Source organism: Heterodontus francisci, chromosome 12 (genome assembly GCF_036365525.1).
Source record: "Heterodontus francisci isolate sHetFra1 chromosome 12, sHetFra1.hap1, whole genome shotgun sequence".
NCBI classification, from domain to species: Eukaryota; Metazoa; Chordata; class Chondrichthyes; order Heterodontiformes; family Heterodontidae; genus Heterodontus; species Heterodontus francisci.
Genome location: NC_090382.1, coordinates 93,546,214 through 93,569,195, shown reverse-complemented (window position 1 = coordinate 93,569,195; position 22,982 = coordinate 93,546,214). Strand labels below are relative to the sequence as shown.

General features: G+C 40.0%; 1 protein-coding gene across 16 annotated transcripts in view; it reads left to right on the top strand.

Annotated features, from left to right (window-relative positions):
• Positions 1–22,982, top strand: part of LOC137375999 (teneurin-2-like) — an 812,476-nt gene that overhangs the window by 238,889 nt on the left and 550,605 nt on the right. For 2 of the 16 annotated variants that reach the window (XM_068043884.1, XM_068043883.1), the window contains exon 1: positions 3,855–4,359. The exons of the other annotated variants lie outside the window; for them this stretch is intronic. In XM_068043884.1, the coding sequence (XP_067899985.1) occupies positions 4,311–4,359 (49 nt within the window). In that variant the 5' untranslated portion in view covers positions 3,855–4,310. Of the gene's footprint in view, positions 1–3,854; positions 4,360–22,982 lie in introns of those variants that run through there. 16 annotated transcript variants of the gene reach the window in all.

Below are 22,982 nucleotides of genomic sequence, written 5' to 3'. Positions count from 1 at the left end.
ACAGACTAATATTTTCTGCAATTCATAGCAAATAGTTAACTATTAAAGAACACTGGCCTTGAAATTACACTGATTATTACCATATGAATGCTCATTCATACAAGTGTATTTTATGCACTATTATAACAGATAATATAACATAAATATCTCTGTTAAAATAGGAGACAAAGGAACTTTATACAGAAGTGTTAAGTTTCGTTACCTGATAATCACACAGCCCAAGTTCAAGTCTTGTATTAGTTAGCAGTCTAAGTATATTAGATATTGAAAGGGTTAACGAATAACCTGGACATGGCAGTAAAGCAATATTCTGAAGAAAACTTAATAAACAATTAAAGTTAACTTGCAAAGGTCCTTTATTGGTTTCTGTGTTGCAATTATGCAATGAAATCTCTCCAAAGTGACAACTTTTAATATCTTTTAATATTTGATTCAATCCCATGATTTTACCTGGGTGGGTTACACTTCAGCCATATTTTCCACTGGCAATTATAGTCAGGGCACTCCATATTCTCAACGCATTGATGAGGTTTACATGAATGGCTATTGATCGTGATATAATTTCTGACTATATAGAGGAATAATCCACAGATGATTATCAGAAAATTTATCATGTCGATAAAAATCAAAAACCAGGGAATAATCATAAAGAATGAAATTTATTGAGGGGTTAACATGAGTTTATAAATCCCAAGAGCAAAGCTCAAGTGGATTATAACCACTTGCTATAATAATTTTATCAGGCCCCTTGAGATCTTTATTGTACTCTGGAAATTGTTCCCACCTCCCCATTATACTGTGGGGCTGTTGAGTGCATATTTTTGGCAACAGGTACCATAGTGGACTTCATTGGCCAAGATGCTCATTGAAGGATTAGTCATTACAATGCAATCTTTGCAAGCTCATTACAATGCAATCTTTGCAAGCTTGTTGATAATCTGGAGTTGATTATCATAAGGTAATACATTCTATATCCAAAGATATAGAGAATAATGAATACCAGGGACTGGTGGAAAGCAAATACTTTTACTTGGAGGTTCAAGTAACACTTTAACCTGTGAGAGAAAATGCAGTTATTAGTCAGCTGGGCCCACAAATGAAATGACAACTTTGAAAGTACTCTAGGGTGTCTCTTATTATATACTATGATGTTGATAAGATTGCTCTATTTTGTTTGGCTGTAGTTTTGTCAGCAGTGAGTGTCTTGGCAGATACCAATGGCCTCTAGGCGATACCTGATGATGCCCAATGTAACAATAATGTAATTGCTGTAAATTTATCATTCCTCTGTCAAATCTAATGAATTACTTTAAACTTACAGTTTCATTTTGAGGGAGTGTCTGGTGAGAACTAGAAAGTGCACAGGATTTGTCTCACAAGGTTTATGGGTTCATCTGAACCCATTGCTTAGATTAGTGTTTTGTAATCACTCCCAAATACCTCTTATTCAGTTAAAATTGTATATATCTGATAACTATTTTTGCTGCAATTAGGTGGAGCTAGGTAAGCAAACATATAAGATTGGGCTGGGATTTACTCACTTCTGTTTTGAAGATACTTAAGGTCTTGGAACAAGGAGTGATCTTTGCAATGTGTGGTCTGTACTGCTGACCTCTAAGCTTTTATATTTCTGCCCATCAGGGACTCAGTCAATCTCCCATGCCGAAAAATGGATTATGTGATGAACAATGATATTTTCACAGGAATGGTCATTGTAGCTCCTTCCTTTCAGGTTAGGGAGGAATTGAATTATAGAACAAATGCCGCTTTAAAATACAATCAGTATTATTGGTAGGAAAGTACGAGAATGGAGCAAAGAGAATGTAATGTAAGTTTAATTGCTGATAGATTTTACTTCAACTCTCTATATAACAACAGAATAGAAACTAATCTTTTCTGGCATGGAAAGAATGCACTATCTGGTCTAAACATGCATGTCTGTTTAAAGCTGTCAGTTCCCTACACTAGTCTGTATTTGTTGTTGTTGTGTAAGTGGGAGTAAAAGTTGTCTATTTTAGAACATTGGTTTATACTTGTGATTCTCCAACATGGTGAGTGGCCAATCTCACTTATGCCACCATCAAGAGACAATGAGCATCTTCTAAGCACTTCTCCGCAGTGAGGGGCAAAAATCAGGCAGCTAGTAACACAAATTAATTTTGCGCACATAATAGTGGCTAACAACAGCGTTGGCCGAGATCCAGGAACAGGTCTCCAGTCTATTCTGTCACCTGGGGAATATGTGTGATGCAGATATTCGAAGGAAGAAAGAAAATAATAAAAATGATTGCAATGCCAGCCATTCTGAAGATACTAATTTCTTTTTGCAGTAGACATCATTACCAGGAAATGTGCTGTTGAGTACTCTTACACCTTTGTTGCTGCAGATTATTTTGTAACTCCTCGGAATCCTCGAAATAGCGGGGTGTGGGAGAGAGGGGAGATGGAAAGCTATGGATGCGATTGCACTAATCCTGCTTTCCTATAATTTGCTGCAATTGGGCAAATTTCCATATTTTTCATAACAGATGTTGGGAGAACTTTTTGTTTGTTTTAAGGAATACAATGGTTCGTTCTTAACTTCAGGTCAAGGATTTTGGGAGGAGGGACATTTTTAGAGGGAATTTAAAGGCTTTCAATTTACTATAACTGACATAAACCTGAGATGTTTCATCTCATGGTTAACTGTAAAAAGAAAGGACCTTTGGGAAGGGAAAGCGAAAGCTTGTAAGTACAGTGAAAAGCTCTCCTGTTAACAGTGGAGTGGATCCAGACCTAGCCTAGATATTCCACAAAGATACAAGACAGTACTGAAGCCTTAGCTCCCGGCATGTTTCAGCACCAAAAAATGTTTCTCCTTCACACGTCAGATGCTAATTAGCAAATATCTAATTAGGAATAGAAGATTAATCGCTCCTGGGAGCAGTTGAGCCTTTGAGCTTTGGTGGCTGTACGAGTGTCTGTGTGTGTGTGAGAGAAAGAAAGAGATTGACTCTTTCCCCTCGCTCACTGTCACAAGAGCATCGTTGCCAGGAAGGCAAAAACACACATATACACACGCACACACACACACCTCTATCTCTGTGTGGCGCTGAGGCGATGTAAAGTGTTGAGTTTGTATCATTATTACACGGCGGATGAGATTAATATGGTCGTGGCGGAGAGAGGCAGAGTTGAGAGTGTTAAAGGTGGTGGAGAGAGGGTGAGCAGTAGATCAAACGTTGCTGTACTTTGCCCTGTCTGGGCTGCTGTGCGTGTATGTGTGAGGGAGCCGGGGGCACAGTGCCGGCAAGTGCTGGGCTGTTTGTGGCGAGGGTGACGGTACCAGAGAGGGTGAGGGGAGCTTGATGGTGCTGGTAGGGAGGGGAAAGAGGCGGGGGGGGGGGGGGGGGGTGGGTGACATCTGCTGAATTTACACCTGTCTGGCTCGCAGCCGTCAGTTGTCATGGAATCACCAGTGCAGACATCAGCGGCTGCAGGTTTCTGACAGAGAGCAGAGGAGGGCTTTAATCCAGCCCCAGTCCTGCGTTCTTATTTCAATCTATTTCTCAAGTTATCCAAACCCTCCGACTTATTTATTTTCTCCCTCCGCAGTGTTGCTACTTATTTCTGCTCTCAGACCCTCCCTCCTCCTGTTCCCCGAGATAAAAGAGAAGCCGAGGCTGGGCTAAAGCACCTCTCTCCTCTGACGTTTGGCTCTCTCCACAATTTTTTTTTGAAGCTGTGACATTCGGGTTTCTGTGCCTCCCCCCCCCCCCCCCGCCCCCCCTTTCTCCATTTATTTTCCTGCCTTCTTTCTCCGGGTTGCTAGAGCCCGAGTTGGAGTGCTCGAAAGCCGGCTCCGGTCATGTCCCAGCCTCCGCTAAACTCCAGCATCGCGCTGCCTTGTAGCCGGGGACGGTAAAGGGTCGGAACCCGCCTTTCTCCAACCCCTCTGCATCTACTCACCCAGCTTCTCCCCTTTCTCTCACTCGCGTCTCTCTCTCATTTCCTTCCTTCATTCTCTCTCCATTTCCTTCCCTCCTTCATTCCCTTCCCTCCTTCATTCCCTTCCCTTCCCCTTTCATTTCCTTCCTCCTTCCCTATCTTTCATTTCATTCCTCCCTTCCCTCTCTCTCGCTCTCGTTTATTCCCCCACCCCCTTCACCTCTCCCAGTCTAGAGGAGCGAGGTCAGAGCCCCGGACTTGTATCCAACCCACTGCCTTCGGGAGACCTGGCGAGAGCTGCCAGTTTGTGGCCGCTCTCCTCCATCATCATCTTGGTCTCCTTGCGGTCGGAGGGGGAGGCACTCGAGCTCCAAGCCCCGGACATGCTGCTCTCCAACACGGCCAAGCCCAAGAAGTTCCCGGCGGAGACAGGTAGGTGCGAGCTGGGAATCTCATCCATCCATCAGCCCATGGACCATCCATTCATCAGTTCCAGATTCATTCACTCGCTCAGGCTGCAAGGCAAACTGTTGGCTATTACAATATTCGAAGGGTTGCTCACTTTAAAAATATTAATATTAATTCTAGGAACCATGCCGTGATTAATAGTGCTCACTGCCTCATTTTATTGTAGATTTAAGGGGGATTGGAAAAGATAAGGAGAGTTCGAGGACAGTGTTTGTTGGCTCTTCGTTCCTCCAAAAAGTTGAATAAGAAACTCGAGCTCTTTCTGGCCGTCTTCCCATTTTGCCACTTGTATTCTCTCATATCCAGAGCTGAGTGTTATATTTACCCAGTGTTATCTGTATCCCAGTTCCGGACTATGGGAGGGGGCTTTTTACCGACTGACTACAGTATACTGACGGTATTAAGCAAGGATCATTTAACTCTGCCCAGCCATTCCGTTTTTTTTAAATAAAATCCTTCGAATTTCGGCAGCTCATTCAAAAAAATGTAGTTTTACTGTAAGTGTAAATTCCTGTCCTTTTCTGCAAGCTAATACCATATTGAGCCTGTTTGCCTTTGCTGGGTGGTAACAGCCAGTTGCGTGTTGTGCCGCGTTATCACGGAAAGCTGCAAGCGCTGTTTGCAATTTGAAGTCGTCTTGTTCCGTGCTGTTGATGTCTTTGCTTTCCTTTCCTAACCTCGTACTGGGGTGTCAGCGCCCAATTTCAATTATGCAGGATTTGTTTTTCCAATTGCCTCGCAAATTAAGGGTAAGAATACACCAGTGGAGCTGCTTATGAACGGCTCTCCCTTTTGTGCCGTCCTTACAAATAAAAAAAACAGTTTCAGACCACACAGATGTTTAAAGAAACGTTTAGGCAAGAGAGAGAAATCCAGCTGCTTTTGTAAGGAAGTAGTAAGTTTAAAGCATTAAAAATCCTCAAAGACTTCCCAACTGACATCCTGTTCCTTTAAATTCTTCAATTAGTTTAATTGATTTAAAGAACGGCCTCCCATCGGATTCACTGGCTTCTCTGCTTGGTACAAGTCTGTTAAATGCCTCTCATGTCAGTTTACAAGTCCCTGCTTCACCAAACTTGTTACAGTTAAATTATTCATTTACATTTAAATTTAGGAGAAGAAGGAAGAATAAATTAGAGGGAGTTAGTTTTTTTCCCATTTGACTCTCAAACTATTCGGAATGTTCAATCTCCCTGGTAACTTTAAGAAAGTGGTGAAGTTTGTACCCAACACGATCAATATGTCAAATACCAAACATTCTGAGGTAGAATTAAGGGAACAGGGTTTTCTATGGATCTAGATTTACAGTTACAACTTGTAAGAAACTTGTTTTAAATATCTCGTTTGTGACAATTTTGACTGAGCTCACAGTCTCTCTGTTTTCATGCACAAAAGCACAAGGAATAGAAAATTCAAGCCTCTGGTGTCATGATCAAAATGGTGACATCTCATGTTTTTGTTTGATGACAAAGATTTACCTAATATCTGAAATTACAGTGATTACAGTATTGGGTGATTCTGAACATGTCAAAAGTGATGATGTTTTTTATCCTGCTGGAGTAGAGGAGCATCATTATCAAGAGTAGTAGGGAAAACCTTTTATATTGATACTAAGAATGTTCTGATCTCTTTATTTAGGCAATACTGTCTATTTGAAAATGTTCAGAACATATTTTAAGGTTATTCTTAATTGAAAACATCTTAATAAGTTAACAAGTGTATGTCTCATAACAATGTCATTCAAATCAACTTTTATGTGTGAAGGAAAACATACGGCGGCTTCAAAACAAATCAATCTGGATGAATAAAACTACTAATTATGATTATAATGGTGACACAAAGACTTCTTATCACTTCTAATTATACTAGTGCCACACTTCAGAATACATATATTCCATGATATTACTCCTGACAAAAAATTACTGTACCCTTAACTACTACTAGCTTCAAGTGGTAATCTATATTTTTCCTATGTAAAAAATCTGGATAACTCGCAATTTACCTACAGTTTCATTCATACATTTGTCTTCTGGCACTACAGAATGAAACAAGTTTTAATGCAGATTTTACTGAGGAAGTGGCTGACAAGTCAGAAAATTTTACCAGCTATATTGCTTACTTGGAAATACTGGTTACAGCTTCCACTGACAGAACAGTTGCAAATTCAAACATTATGATGTTGGCAGACTATGGAGAAGCAAAAATGACTGCTTTTTAAGGGTGATGGTTAGAAGAAACAGCAGTTGTGTGAATGGGACTTGATGCAATTTTCTTTTGTTTTTCTCACTTACAAAATAAAGTTTACTTTTCATTCTTAGTCATTTATTACCCCCTTGATATTGTCCTACGTGACAGTGAAATTCATTTTATGATCCATTGGGTTCTACCTCTGTTTTCAGTGTATCTGCAGTCTAGGCAGCTGGTGTTAATGCATTACTGATGGATGTAACAGTTCTTTATATAATTTGAGAGGTTTCCTCCTCATCTCCTTTCCAGTTTTGTGTCTCTAATTCTCTTTCTATCCCTGCTGCCAGTAAATTAGATGTCTTCAATGTTAATGTCCAAACACTTAATGCACTTGTTTTAAAAGAAGTGTATTAAAATGATGACATACTTGTACACTAACTTTCAAGGACATTAAATTGCATTGCATGTATATTTCTCAGTATGTGTGTATCTTGGTCTCTATGTCTTTCAGGCTTTTTCTTTATGCTGACTCTCTTGTGCTCTGTTTCTTGTTTATCCATTTGTTCTTCTGTTTTTTTTATTCGTTCATGGGATGTGGGCGTCTCTAGCTAGGACAGCATTTATTGCCCATCCATAATTGCCCTTGAGAAGGTGGTGGTGAGCCGCCTTCTTGAACCACTGCAGTCCGTGTGGGGTAGGTACAATAACAGTGCTGTTAGAAAGGGAGTTCCAGGATTTTGATTCCACGCCAGTGAAGGAACAGAGATAAATTTCCAAGTCAGGATGGTGTGTGGCTTGGAGGGGAACTTGCCACTGGTGGTGTTCCCATGCATCTGCTGCCCTTGTCCTTCTAGGTGGTAGAGGTTGCGGGCTTGGAAAGTGCTGTCAAAGGAACCTTGCTGCATTGCTGCAGTGCATCTTGCAGATGGTACACACTGTTCTCTGCGTTCTGTCTCTGCATTCAACATATAATTCCCACGTCACTCCTGCACTGCAAGTCTACGATTGCAATTATGCAATGGCTACCAATCTCAGTACCTAAGGAGCTTGATGTACAGTGAGCAGGCCTAAGCTATACTCCCAACTGCTTATCTAGAATGTAGATGTGTGTGTGCATGCTAACTTTTAACGTTTGACGAGTGTGAATGAGAATACAACTTCTCGTAACATTGAAACATTGAAAAATATAAAGTTATAAATCTTCCAAAAAACCCAGTGGATTTCTTGGCCATTTTAAAATGTAGATTCACAGGACTGGAGTTCAGTTGATGGTGAGACTACCTACGTGACATTATGTTTCTCTCTAGTGCACTTGAATTATAGAGCTAACTTGACTGTTGCATTACATTGCCACTTTTGCATCGATGCACATCCAAAACCACTTTCACTTGGTGTGAAAGTGGCATTATAACTGCCCAACCCAAGCTGATTATACTGAAGATGTTAATGTTGTCAATACGTAAAATTTTGCTTGTGAATATGTGCTGTATGAAGACATTATGCCCTCCACATGCATCAACACAACTCACAGCTAGCTTTAGTGCAACTTTAACCTATGAATCCATGTAAAAGATTTGGGGACTGCTGTCACAACACATTGACTTCTGAGGGTAAAGTACATACTTCATACAAGCATCATGTAGTTATCTAGATGTAATAAATATTGCAGTGGATCTAATTATTAATTCAAATCTAGAATAATCATTTCTGCAAGCAGTCTTTTCGTAAAATTCTTCTTGCTAATGTTGAAAGTACAGATAGTTTCAGCAGATGTGCTAATTTCTATTAGTGTGAATCTTAACATATAGTAATTCACAATTTTCATTTCAAGTGAGACATTGACATTCTCCATTATTAGGCTGCATGCATTGTTAAAAAGAAAATTAGTTCACAGTAAATTCAACATTCCCCCCACCCGACCTAAAATGATAGCAAATTAAAATCATGCAAGATAAAACACTGATTTTGTGTTCTCATGAAAAAAAGGAAGTGTAGAAAGCAAACCCCTAAAAGCCTGTAAGAATTTCTGAATCTGATGTATTTAAAGTAGGTTTTGATTTGTTGAGTCATCATAACGCAGTGGCGCTGAAGATTACCATATGGAAGTCTTTCCAAGAGCTCATTGGGTGAACACATCAAATAATGTAATGCTGTGGTAAAGTGTTACCCTGGCAGAACAAGCTCGCATGCATGACTGGTGTTTTCTCACCCTTATTCCTATTTATTGAACCATAAGGACGGCTTACCCATGACCAACAGCCTCTTCAGTGAGCTACCAGCGATATGCTGGTGCCTGTGAAACCATACTCCATACTGAAATATTGGGCTGAATTTTATGCCCCCCACCCCCCCCAAAGAGTGAGAAGGTGGCGGGTGGTGGGCGTAAAATGGAGCAGGAGACTCTGGGGGCCCTTCCCGACCCGCTCCCGCCTCCGCCTCCGTCACCACATTACGCAGGGCGGTGGTGGCGAAAAATGGCCTGCCCACCCGGGCCAATCAAGGCCCTTAAGTGGCCACTTAATGGCCATTTAAGGACCTCCACCCACCTCCACAGAGATTTTACCCATGGCTGATCGGGTGGCCAGGACCAAGAAAAGCCGCCTGTTAAAAGCTGGTGACTCTCTGACGTCCTTGGGGGTGGGGGGGGGGGGAGGCTGTAGGGTTAAATCCAGGCCATTGTCACCAGCAGAGGCAGAGTAAAGTGGGGAACTGGAAAAATGAAGGAAATTACCTTTTAATTTAAAAAAAACTTCTAAATTTCACCATGTCACATGATATTTTTCAGCCAAGAGGCGTGAGGGACAAGCTGGAGTGGGGAGAGGGAGAAACTGTCATACTGAATCCAGGGGTTGTCCAATGATGCCTTGAACTGGCTCCAATAAATGGCATAAAATGAAGATGCAGTCAGAGGATGTGGAACTGTCTCATTCAAAGATGGAAAATGGAATAGGAAGGAAAATGAGAATGACTGGAGGAGGAAGGTTGAGAAAGTTATCGAGAAGCAGTGCATAGGTAGCACAAGGAAAGCAAGCAAGCGCAGTTTGCAGTGAAAATTAAAAACATGGAACTTGACATTACAGGTTAACATGACATCTCTTGCAATGACATTATAAATGGCTATATGTGAAAACCCATATCAATAGGAACAGCCCTTCATTTTCAAACAGATCAACATGACAAATATGGTGAAAAATCATTTGCGATGGTGAGAACAATTATTTTAACTTTAAGCAATTGGAAGTAAATGAATCTTCAGTCCTGCCCATGCGGTTCAGCATTGTGGCTTTCCATTTGCTTCTACAGATAAGAAGAAAGAAATACTTGCATTTATATAGCAACTTTCACAATAGCTGCATATCTCAAAGTGCTTTACAGCCAATAGAGTACTTTTGAAGGGTAGGAACTGTTGTAATGCAGGAAACAGAGCAGCCAATTTGTGCAAAGCAAACTCCCACAAACAGCAATATGATAATGACCAGATAATCTTTGTTTTTGCAATATTGATTGAGGGATAAATATTGCCCAGGACACCGGGGATAACTCCCCTGCTCTTCTTCAAAATAGTGCCATGGGATCTTTCACATCCATCTGAGCAAGCAGATAGGGCCCTCGGTTTAACATCTCATACGAAAGACGGCACCTCCGACTGTACAGTGCTCCCTCAGTACTGCACTGGAGTGTTGGCCTTGATTTTTGTGCTCAAGCCCTGGAGTGTAACTTGAACCTGGGATGTTGTGATTTAGAGGTGAGAGTGCTACCAACTGAGAGGCACAGATATTCCATTGGGGAAGGTCCACAACCAGAAATGAAACTTGTGTCTGTGACTTTCAAGCAAAGTTGCTCCTGTACTGTTGCCAGTGCTGTGAAATTGGCTCCCAGAATTAACAGCTCCAACATACCGTCGAACCATTTCTACTCAAAATAATACAGTAATATAACAACTTACATTCGTACAGCACCTTCAGCATTGTAAAGCATCTTAAGGCAGCTTCACAGGAGCATTATCAGACAAGATTTGGTGCTGAGCCGCATAAGGAGATACTGGGACAAGTGACCAAACGCTTGGTTGAAGAGGTGGTTTTTAAGGAGTGTCTTCAAGGAGGAGAGAGAGATCTAGAGCTTTAGGCAGGGAATTCCAAAACTTAGGGCTGAAGCAGCTAAAAGCATGATCCCCAGTGGTGGAGTGATGAAAATTGGGCGGTATTACTGGAATTAGTGCCTTGCAGTTACATTCCAGTCAAGTAAGTAGTTGTAAAAAAATGTATAAGCAACACAATATAATAATAAATGCATTAATGCAAACAGCTGTAGTAGACTTGTAGCTGATTCTGAGGAAACTATATTAAAAAGCCACAAATAAATTAAATATTGTCAGTAAACTTTCAGCAAACTTGGAAAATATTTGTGTCTTACACTGATTTACTGCTAAAATGTAATGAGTGCATATTGTCAACTCGACCTAGGCAAACTACCACTAAGTAAGAGGTATTTTGAAATCAGGAACCATTTTGCGTCTGCATTTACTTTATTCAGTCCTGCTAACGATATAACTTTTTAACTGTTTACTTTAGTTAAATTATTAATACTTTTTGCCAACTACACAATTTATTGTAAACTCCACTTTCTCCCTCAACCTTCAGTGCGATATAATTATAATTTCCACCTTTTCTGCACACATAGTCTAGGATGAGGAGCAGCATAGTTAGATGAAGACTATAACTTCCTCCGCAACATTACAGTTGCCTACTCTTTCAATCCCCACAGACCCTCTGAGGGAAGCAATACATTTAAGTGCCACATTATGGACAGTTCTGCTATGAACTCATGCTGACTGGAAAATGGGTTGAGATTAACACAACCTAAATTTAATTTTGGAATGTTGATTTGACCCTGACCCCGGAGGTGAAAGAACAAAAGTTCTGACCAGCAATGGCATCCAGTTCCCCTTGAGGGTATGAATTTAATGAGGCTGAACAGTAAAATTCCTGTGCATTGTTCATTTTATTTCAATTTGATTATAGGTCATACTTTTCCCTGAGTAAAGTTGAATACTCATTAGACAGTCGATCATCCAAATTGTGCTCCTGTCTGTGTGTATATACATAGTATGTAATATCACCATATATCAGACATATTGCAACATGGAAATGTTGCTGACCAACTTTGCATACTGAATCATACGAACGTTCAGTATATATTAACTTAAGACTCCATACACTATGCTAATTAATGTTAATCAGAAGAACATTTTTATAGTAACCACAGTTAAATTGATTGCAAAAGATTTTCAAGCCTGTCTAATTAGTGAGCAATCCTAACTAGCAAGATCTCTCCTTGTCAGAGGATACTCTGCCGAATGTTTTGGTGTTCTCGCAGTTTCTCTCTTCATTTTGTCCCATTCAACGATGATGTTGATTAAAGGGGCATTTTTGCTTCTGACATTTGTAGTCAATAGCAAAGATTTGCCATCTAGATGGAAGGAGAGAAAGTTAAATTTGAGTGCTGGAGATCTGATCTGACCCTTTCCGTGCCAATCCTTTTAAAGAGGGGGTGTCACTATTGCAGAGGTTGGTGACAGTGTTTGTGTGGGCGGCACAGTGGCGCAGTGGTTAGCACTGCAGTCTCACAGCTCCAGGGACCCGGGTTCGATTCTGGGTACTGCCTGTGTGGAGTTTGCAAGTTCTCCCTGTGTCTGCGTGGGTTTCCTCTGGGTGCTCTGGTTTCCTCCCACAAGCCAAAAGACTTGCAGGTTGATAGGTAAATTGGCCATTATAAAAATTGTCACTAGTATAGGTAGGTGGTAGGGAAATATAGGGACAGGTGGGGATGTTTGGTAGGAATATGGGATTGGTGTAGGATTAGTATAAATGGGTGGTTGATGGTCGGCACAGACTCGGTGGGCCGAAGGGCCTGTTTCAGTGCTGTATATCTAATCTAAAACAGCACAATGTCACAACAGTGTCCGGAGCTATGTTAATTAATCCAAGACAGTGGTTGCCCTTATTTTCGTGAAACCCAGATTAAAATACAATTAAAATTAAAATTAAAAACAATTTTGAAGAATAAAAATCAGCGACTCAGCAGATAAAGCTTTTCTCACAGTATGAACCTAATGCCGCACTCAATTCGAGATGTGGAGTTTTCAGACCAGCTTGGTTTCCCTAATCACCCGCTGCAAAGTTACCTAACATGGTAACGCTGCCCTTTAAAGTTCCGATAAGCATATCGATGATATTGAGCGCCCATTGGCAAGACTAAAAAAGTAATTACTCATTTTTTTGCATTTAATCATTGAGAGACAACTCAGAGTTTGTATGGCGATATGCTCGTTACATTTCACAGTACATTCATCTGAGGAGCATTCATTGCCAGAGAGTACTGTCAGCAAAACTGGAGATATTTTGATAATAAATTGGTAGTTTTATTTTTGCCAGCTGCTTTTCTGCAGAAGTAAAGGTACACCTTAACTCTCCCTCTTTCTGAGTTTGTCTGACCTAGGCAATTGTTGTTCTATGTCCATGTTAATCCAAGTGTGTAAAAATAATCCCTTCGTCTCTTGGTCTGTGGGTACGAAATCGCTTATTTCCAGCAACTTTTTGCTGTAATCCTTGGTCTGCAAATTGGAGTTTAAGGCTGACAATGCTGTCCTCAAGATTCTGTGCCCTTTTCCCGCTCCCCAACTCACTTCTTTTTGTCACCTGAGAGAATGCAAATGCTGCAGCTGATTAAATCAGAGATTGCCGGTTGTTCAGGCATTACTAGCGCTGTTCCTCAATTTTCCACTAGGAGGAGCTAAGAGAATGGCCCAGTGATCACACCCCCTCCAATTTCCGTCCCTGACACCACAAACCCAGCGGAGTAGATGATGGAGATTACATCCTAGCTGTGCTCAATGTCATTACGTTGACACTTTGACATGCTTTACTGTCCAGCATGAATACTTAACTAATTGATTTCAAAATGCCATTTAAAAAAGAATGCTCCTGGAACACCAAGGCATTATGCGATCATAATTTTGCTGGTGATTTACTTTGTTGACTTGTTCTCTGGCTTTTGACAACTAATCCTTCAAATTGTGCAATGCAAAGCGGAGGCTGGCAAAAGAGTTATTTTATCATCAACATCGAGGAAAAATCAGATGTCATGAAATTGCAGAATTGATTGAATGCCAAAAAAGTAAACAAATCTTTTGACACTAACCATTGAGCAAAACATTGACTCTATGTAAACAGCTGTGTATAATATATGGCTGCACTTAAAAAAAAACTCTTTCATTGCTGAGATTTAATCTGGCCTACAAAGATACCAGAGCGTGAATGTGTCAAAGTGTTGTCCAGAATATTATCCCCTAAAATGCATTGTTTTTTCTTGCCTCTCATTCAAAGTCCCACCAAAGGTACCTAGTAATATAACATGTGATACACCATTGACCTGTCCCAACATAACCAGCACAGTTTCCACCATCACCTCTTCTCCTGTGCCCATATGATCACCTGTTGGTGAGCCCCAAGGTTCCATCCTTGAACTATCCCTGTTTTTTGTCTCTTAGCAACATTTTTGCTAAGCATGTGGTCAGCTTCCACATGTATGGCCATGGTGCCCAATTTCACCTGTCCAGTTGCTGTACTCAACATCAAGTAATTGATGAGCCAGATCATTCTGCCAAATACAAAGTGGGATCCTTACTTGGACACAAAATAGGATCTTTTTGTGTTACGTGTTGATAAATCTGTTTGACTGAGTCAGCCAATGAAAGTGTAACATTTTAGTGGTGGTGTTCCCTTTTGGGGGATGGTGCACTTAACTGTTCCTGCCGCATCAGGTTTGTCCAGATCCATGTTAATACTGACTTTCTATTCACTGATCTGTACTGGCTCTCTCTCCCTCTACATATTGTTTACAAAGTCCACTACCTTCTTTGTCCCAGTGCTCCTGCTTGAACCCTCTGTTTGACTGACTGTGGTCTATTACATGTGTCTCCATTTCACTATCAGTAATAGCGACTTTCACTCAACACTCTGAAATTCTTTTCCTAAAGCCTTGCTTTGATACCTTTAATACTTATTATTTGTTTTCAGAATGTGGACAATTAAAAAACTTGCATTTATATAGCATCCCAAAGTTCTTTACAGCCAATGACGTACAGCCACTGTCCCAATGTAGGAAATGTTGCAGCCAATTTATGCATAGCAAGGCCCAACAAACAGCAATGTGATGAATCTGTTTTAGTGATTGTTGGTTGAGTGATAAATGTTGTTGAGGACACTCGGGATAACACCATTGTTCTTCAAATAGTGTCATGGGATCTTCTATCTCCATATGAGAGGGCAGATGGGACCTCAGTTTAATGTTTCATCTGCAAGACTGCACCACTGACAGCGGAGCACTCCCTCAGTGCTGCACTGGAGTGTTAGCCTAGATTTTTATGCTCATGTCTCTGCAGTGGGACTTAATCCCACAACCTTCCGACCCAAAGGCAAGAGTGCTACCAGCTGAGCCACAGCTGACACCAGGTGTTACTGTGGGGTTATTTATTGTCCATCACTTGATGTTGTGAGAAGGTGGTTGTGGGCCTTGTTGAACCACAGCAGTCTTTGCAGCGATGATGTTCTGTTAATGATTTGAAGTAGGGAATCCCAGGATATTAACTTAGCAACAACCAAGACATTATTAGCCTCTTGGAACCCTACCTCTTGCCACACCATTGGTGATGTCCCCTAACTCTTGTCCCAATTTCTGCTTTGGTTGGATCTCAAATTTATGAAGCACATTTCACTTCATTAAAGGCAACGTGCAAGTGCAGCCTGTAAGTTTAAGACAGTGCTGCTCAGAAGCAATGTCCTGATTTTAGAATGCAGCCTGTTATTCTACTTTTAAACTTGTGTTCTGCATTCTTTGAGGAACAGATCAGTTCTTTGTAAACAACACGTGCCACAAAATTGTAAGAAAGGAATGGATTCCTGCAAAAAGATGGCAGGTCAGTCACGGAGCTATCAAGTAGCAAGATGTGAATGTGTATCTTCACACTTTTGCTGAAGGTTGAATTCTTACTTCCCTCCCTTGTCCACAGAGAAGGAGGGGGGAGGAATCAGGGTGCTATTTAGTACATGCCAAAAGCAATACTGTCTTTCCATTGAAATAACAGTGGATAGCAGTGGGAGGTCAGGGGAAGAATATAGAAACCTGAAGAAATTAATTTAAAGTCAAAAGACGGCTATTCCGATTGATGTAGGACCGGATCATTCAACTTGGACTTAACTATTGACTTTTTCTAGAGTCCATACCATATTTTTTTGAAATCATTCATGATATTACAGAAAAACACACAACATAGTGAAAAGATGCAGCACATGTGTACCTAAGTTGATAGAATTACTACAATAAAATTGTACTCCCCTTTATGTTCTGAATTTGTTCAAGAAAGCATTTTCACCATCATAAGGGCAAGTTGTACTTAAATTTCAAGTAAATTATGCAGAGACTAAGATTTTCAAAATGTTAGTGTGGGGTTTTCCTCTTTTTATTTCAAAAGAAATCTGTACGTTTTGAGGAATGTTTTTAAACTATCGCCGCCCCCTACTGGTATCACACAACTGGCATTTATGACAGGATAATCTTCTGACAATGATGAGAGGATGTGTGAGTGATGAGATACTGCTCACTCGCGAGGAGAACATTAAAGCGGATATGTAAATACCAACAAAGGCCGTTTAAACCTTTGCAGAAATGAAGGGCTTTCGCCTAAGAGGGCAGCTCTTTTTTGTACATATCATCTTGTCTTTGCATTTGGCAGCACAGACATGCAATGACTGTTTTAAAAATGCGTCGTGTTCCACAATATATGTTAATAGATTAGGATTCGGATTCTTTAGATAGAAATGCATTAAAATATGTAAAGCAAAATTTGGGAAAAATTCAAGGATTTAGTTATCTTTGCAGTTTGTAGTTTCAACTATATTTAAAAATACATGGCTGTAATTTTATGTACATGTTAATTGATATTTTAACACTTTATTTCTTCATTTTTGTCATAAAGATAGAGCAGCTAACTTGGAAAAGAAAGCTTAAGACTGTGAGGTTTCCAACTTACTTCTGTAAGATTTGTTTTTCTTACAATATCGTAGTGTGTATTTTACAAGAGGCAGAAACTAGAGAGAGAGAGAGAGAGAGAGCGAGAAGGAAGAGAAAGTGGGCCAAGCAAATTAGCTGCTAACACGATCGGCTCCAGGAGAAAGCCATTTGGGTCTGCCTCGCCTCACAGTAAATGACCTTGGCTGAGGATGATGACAAAGTATCATCTTGCTGATCCTTGACAGGATGCCATTCCTTGGAAGTTGACAAATAGTTCACATTAAAACCGGGGCATTTTAGGAATCATCCCCCATAGCAATTCATCAGTTCTGATTACAACACAAATGCCAACACCAGCTCGAAGCATATTTCTCAAGCAGTGTAAAAACTGTCGTTGGCAAAAAAAAAGAAACAACAACACTGCGGCTGTCACAGAAATGTTGTGTCGCACATTGCCACCAGCCTTCGCAAGCACCAGTGGAAATATCGTACAAATACAAGAGCATAACCCAGATGAACACAAACTGATGTAGGCACAGAAGAAAGCTGGTGCACTGATTCATTCCATTCATTCCCATTAGAGTTGAAGTTACGATCGAAGCATAACAATTCCAGGCCAAATTAGTTATGCATTTATCAAGATTTAAGCTAATTTTGCTTTCATCTCAGTGCAAAAAAAAAAGGGCGGGGGTGGGGGGTGAGATTACAGTCACTAAGTTTATCCTTAAAGCTCCCGCAGTCATTCTTGTTGCTTTGAACACAGCTCTGGTATGCTGGCTGTGTAATCGGGAACTGCCAGTGTCATACAACTTGCACAATTCTTCCTTCAGGTTTATTTTCTCTGGTAAGGGGAATGTTTCCAGAATAATTCCTCCATGAATGGGCTGGGGGGTGGAAGAGCTGTATTGCATAGATTTCTATAACTGTTGAATAGGAGGATACATCAGCAGCTGTCTTTCAAGTCTCAGTTATGTGGGTGGTACTGTATATTAAAAGAGTGTCTTTTCCCCCTCTACAACCAAGGTTTAAATCCAACCCAGACAGATGGGATGAAAGCCGTCTCTCTCTAACAGCTGTTAAGGGCCATTAAGTAAAATTACTTTGGGCCAACTCGATTCCTCTTGCACAAAGCAGAAAGCCACAGCACAAAGCATGCCTTGAGTTTGGCAAACTAGTGTCAATTGTGCCAGTCTCTCACCAAAGGGTCAAATGCTCCTCCACAGGCAGAGTTTTTACCTGGGGTGGCATTAAGCATTCCACAATCTTTCAAAAGGGAGTTTGGATAAATTTAGTAGTGTTCTCTCGGAAGATTAGCAATGTTTGTTGAAAATGGAAGTATTACATTTGTGAATCATAGTTGAAAAGGGGTAGGAAAAACTCTTTGATGTTGAGGGTCTGGGATTTAGCACAGATTTCCATCTGTTCAGTGCTACATATCTAATCTAGATGTGCTTAGTGATGCCCCTGGGTACAACATGGAACATCTTCCCGAACAATATTGTTATCTCTAGACAACACCGCATCTACCAAAATAAAATAAAATAAAACCTGATTGCAGGGAATTAAGCTGGAATGTCAGTGAAAAGGCTAATATTTGCTACACATTGAATAGCTGAGCATTTTAGTTACTATACAATCCTTTATGGTTAGCATCATGGTATATTTTTCCCACCTTTCCTAAAGGTGATGGCTTTTGCTGGCATACAGTTCTACAGGCAGCCCTCCAATGCCCTATCCAAGTGGCCACTCTTCAGGTATAAGCTTAAAAGAAAGAATGTACATGGCACATTTCACAACCAATGAAGTACTTTTGAAGTAAAAGCAAAATACTGTGGATGCTGGAAATCTGGAATAAAAATGAGAAATGCTGGAACCACTCAGCAGGTCTGGCAGCATCTGTGAAAAGAGAAGCAGAGTTAATGTTTCGGGTCAGTGACCCTTCTTCGGAACTGAAAAATATTAGAAATGTCACAGGTTATAAGCAAGTGAGGTGGGGGTGGGGCAAGAGATAACAAAGGAGAAGGTGTAGATTGGACAAGGTACTTTTGAAGTGTAGTCACTGTTGTAATGTAGGAAATGCAGCAGCCAATTTGGAGAAAGCAATGTCCCCCAGACAACAATGTGATAATGACCTGATAATCTCTTTCATGGTGTTGGTTGATGGATAAATATTGGACCGGACACCAGGAAGAACTCCCCTCCTCTTCAAAATAGTGCTATGGGATCTTTTATATCTACCTGAGAGGGCAGATGGAATCTCAGTTTAATGTCTCATCCAAAAGGCAGCACCTCTGACAGTGCAATGCTCCCTCAGTACTGCACTGGAGTATCAGCCTATATTTTGTGCTCATGTCCCTAGAGTAACACTTGAACCCACAATCTTTCAATTCAAAGGTGAGAATCCTAACACTGAGTTACAGCCAACACCAAATGATGAAAATCAGCAGGTTATTTGATAGTGGGGGAACAGCACAACTGTGGCTGATCCTATCCTGACTTGACAAAGGTTCAGGAGCAATAACTTTGGAAGTAGACCATTTGATGTGATACTGAGTTACACAGATTAGGAACACTCCAATGTTGACCTCTGATCTATGCTAACTGTGTAGAAAAAAATTCTACACCAATAAGCAGTGCTTTGAATACTAAGATTAAAAATAAAGGCAAGAATGATGGAACAATTCTTCAGTTGATCAATATAACACTTCGGAAAAATTAGAAGCTACTCCTACATATTAAATAAGAATATTTAATTCCTACAGAAATTAAACCAACAGTTGCAAAAGTTATTTGTCCCTATGTGACATTGCTAAACAACAGAAACTATATCACAAGCATCTCTGCTTCTCAGAACTTTAACAGACATGCACAAAGATTAAAAAATAATAACACACACATGGAAAGTGTGATTTACCAGCTGTAATCTAATTGAGGGGTTCAAAAGTATATATAAAATTATCCACTTAAGGGTTTCAAATTGCATCATAATCCACAAGAGTAAAGCTTGTGCAATTTATAAGAACATAAAATGTATCAAGGTGACCCATCAAAACTCACCCCTGTGGAGCCCCATCTTTTCCATTACTACATCCAGTTGCATTTTAAATGTCTCTAGTTGTTTTGCTCCTATTACCCTGTCTGCTATATTACTCCAGACATTTATCACCTTTTAAGTAAAAACCTTCTTCCCAACACCTATTTTAATTTGACTTTTCACTAATTTAAATTTGACTTCTGGACTTACCCTATTGGTTAAGTTTGAAGCAATGATGTTTTATTTGGTAATGTCATGCTAGGCCCCCACCTGCCAAGAATGAGGCACATTAAGTTTGTTATGAACATTGATTTTAAACTGTTGCTGGAGTGAGAAAATGACTTGTAAAACAGATCAGCTGTGGCTGGAAAAAAAAACATTTGCATATTAACAGAAAGTGCTTGGAAGGGCAAAGGACCATTCCCTGACACATTCAACCCACAATGGACCTTGATCACTAGGTATTGTGTGTAAGAGGAGCATTCCAGAGACTGCTAAGGTGATACAATACAGGACTGGTTAGGCCAGCTTGTCACATAACTAACTGACTGTTCCAGGGTTTTGAATTAGCCACAGAGAGTTTGAACTCAGAAAGACTGTTTGCTCCTGGACTGAGAAGATCTCTGTCTCTCTGTCTGCTCCCATCTCTTTCTCACAAGCCTCTGAATCCACTGAAGACACATGAACCCCAAGACAGAAAAGTCTCCTACAGCGAACAAGGTTTAAGAAGAATACTGGGCCCCAACGAAAAGCAAGATCTACCTACAATCAAGGACTCTACAGTGAGCTCGAAGAACCATAACAAAAACTCTTCCGATATTGCCTCAAACTTTTCCGCTTTCTTTTTTTTCTCTTTTCTGTCTCTATGTGCATGTGTGTATCACGTATGCATGATAGCGTGCGTGCATCATCTATCCGTAGGCATCAATCGAATTAGAGTTTAAGTTCAAGTTTAATAAATTTCAACTTTTCTTCTTTAAACCTAAGAAAACCTGTTTGTGCTGGTTTCTTTGCCTTATAATTGGAAAGCAGTGAACAAGGATTTACCAAGGGGGAGCTAAAAATGCGGTGTTTTAAAAATTAAACCTCGTTACGGTAAGACCAGGTGAACTCTGAGAAGGACCCCTAAACACCTTCCTCACTGGGTCGTAACAGAAAGTACTATTTAATATACCTCACTGAGGCTCCCCTTATATGATCCACCTTCTGGACTTGAATGCTTGGATTTCAGGAGCATGGGAACAGGTCTCTTTTAAGCCTTCTGCTTGACCAGTCTGCAACCCATTGTTATTCCTCAAATACTCCTGCGCTGCTTTCCCCATTCTGCTTTTATGTTCCTGCCATAGAGCATTTATGGGTAATATTTCTCAAAATTAGTGCATGAAAAATCATGTGCAAGGAATATGTAATTTCCTGAAAAATACTCCTGGCATGCAACAGAAGCAGAAAATGTGCCTTTTAGTGCAATATCAGCAAATTTGCCAACATTCTGTATTTAACAAACATAAATTCCCATAAACAAAAAATGTCGTATAAAATATTCAGAATGTTTATGAAAGTACATTTTTTTAAAAACCCTCATAATTGATCCAGAAAGGAGATATTATTAACTGAATTTTCAGGGTTAAAGATGTGAATGACTACAAAAATAGATTCCTGATAAACAATCTCTTTCTCACCATCAACAAAGAAATTGTGATGACGGGTGCAGTTAATTACAAGTGTTGCTGATTGCAGATGGGCCTGCCTATGAGCAATTCTTAATAGAGCAGACGTTTGTTTAACAAACGTTAAACTTCAGATTACCACCCAACCACGCCCCAGGAGGTAGGTGAAAACTTCAAGTGAAGAAGGTAGAGCTAACATGTGCCAAATCTGGAGGTTTGGCTCATTGGTCAATTCCTTGCGTCTATTAGCAGTAAGGGCACTGGTCTGACAGCCACTCTTTATGGGGAGTGTGCATGAAGTAGGAAGATTCCATCTCGGCACTGGTTTGCGACTTTAACAGAGTCACAACTCTGGACAAAAAAATAAAATCCAAGCCCAAGCTTTTGGAAGAGATGAAGGTCTTCAAACAGGTACTTCAATAAAGGCATTAAAACATACAAAAGGAAATTAAATAGATAAGTGTAATCACATTATTGTAAAATATATAATTTATATATATATATAAATTTTAAACTGCTATTTGGACATTGGAAATCTTATTTAACTGGGGAAAAATGGATGACTAGCATTTTTAGAAAGTAAATTGTGGGAACCTAGTGGCCAGTTTATATTTCAACTGGTGAGTTTATGTAGGCAAAATACATAATAAACATGGACATGGAATTTCTGAAAGGAATATGTTGACATACAAAATTGTGACAATGGCTTGGCAATAGAAAGTCAAGTTGTGTCGATAGAAAGTGATGCTCAGATATTTATTATTTTCAGTAAGATGCAGATCTATATAATATATAGGAACCTCGTCTACAATTATGAGCTATTGCTGATATGCCAAAGGTGTTGTGTTTCTTGTAGCTGGTAACATGGCTGACATTAAGGAGTAACTCCATTCAGCTATTGCACAGTGACATCCTCAGTGAAATTTGTGCTTCATAATCACTGGAGAATTTTTGGAATTTAAAGAGCCACTATCTTTAAAAAGCCTTTGGCAAACATTTGCTCAATGTTTACCAAATACTGCTGTGCCTTGACAGAAATGGCATTGAAACGTGTCACTGCATTGCAAAAACATCATTACAGTGAAAATGACAAGTGCATTTTTTGTTACTTGTATCCCACAACTAAGCCATCACTTTTCCAATCTTCAATAGGTTACTGGAAAATAAAACTTCTCTCTATATAGATTTAGGATACATGGTAGTTATTCCAATGCTTTAATCAAATCAAAGGGTTATGATAGCTTATGCTGTGCAGTGGATGTCTGGGATCATGTTACAGTCTGTAATCTGATTGAGGGGTTCAGGTGCAGTCATATCTTAGTTGAATTTTGAGATGGGATTACAGCCCTGAAATTGCTTTTGGGTATCTTTTGTGTTTGTACATAATACACAATCAGACACACACACACAGACACAGACACACACAGACACACACACACTTTTGCTCTTTACAGTGTTTTATTTTGTGGTGTGTTTCTTCTTTTGTTTTCCTTTACATGCATAAATGCAAATACCTAAGGTCCCAGAATATTTCCATTACCTCCATGCCTGTATGGCAATTGCACTCAGATAATTCCAATTCTAAGGTCAATAGCTTATTTCAGTCAGTTGACCGTGTTGTCAAGAAT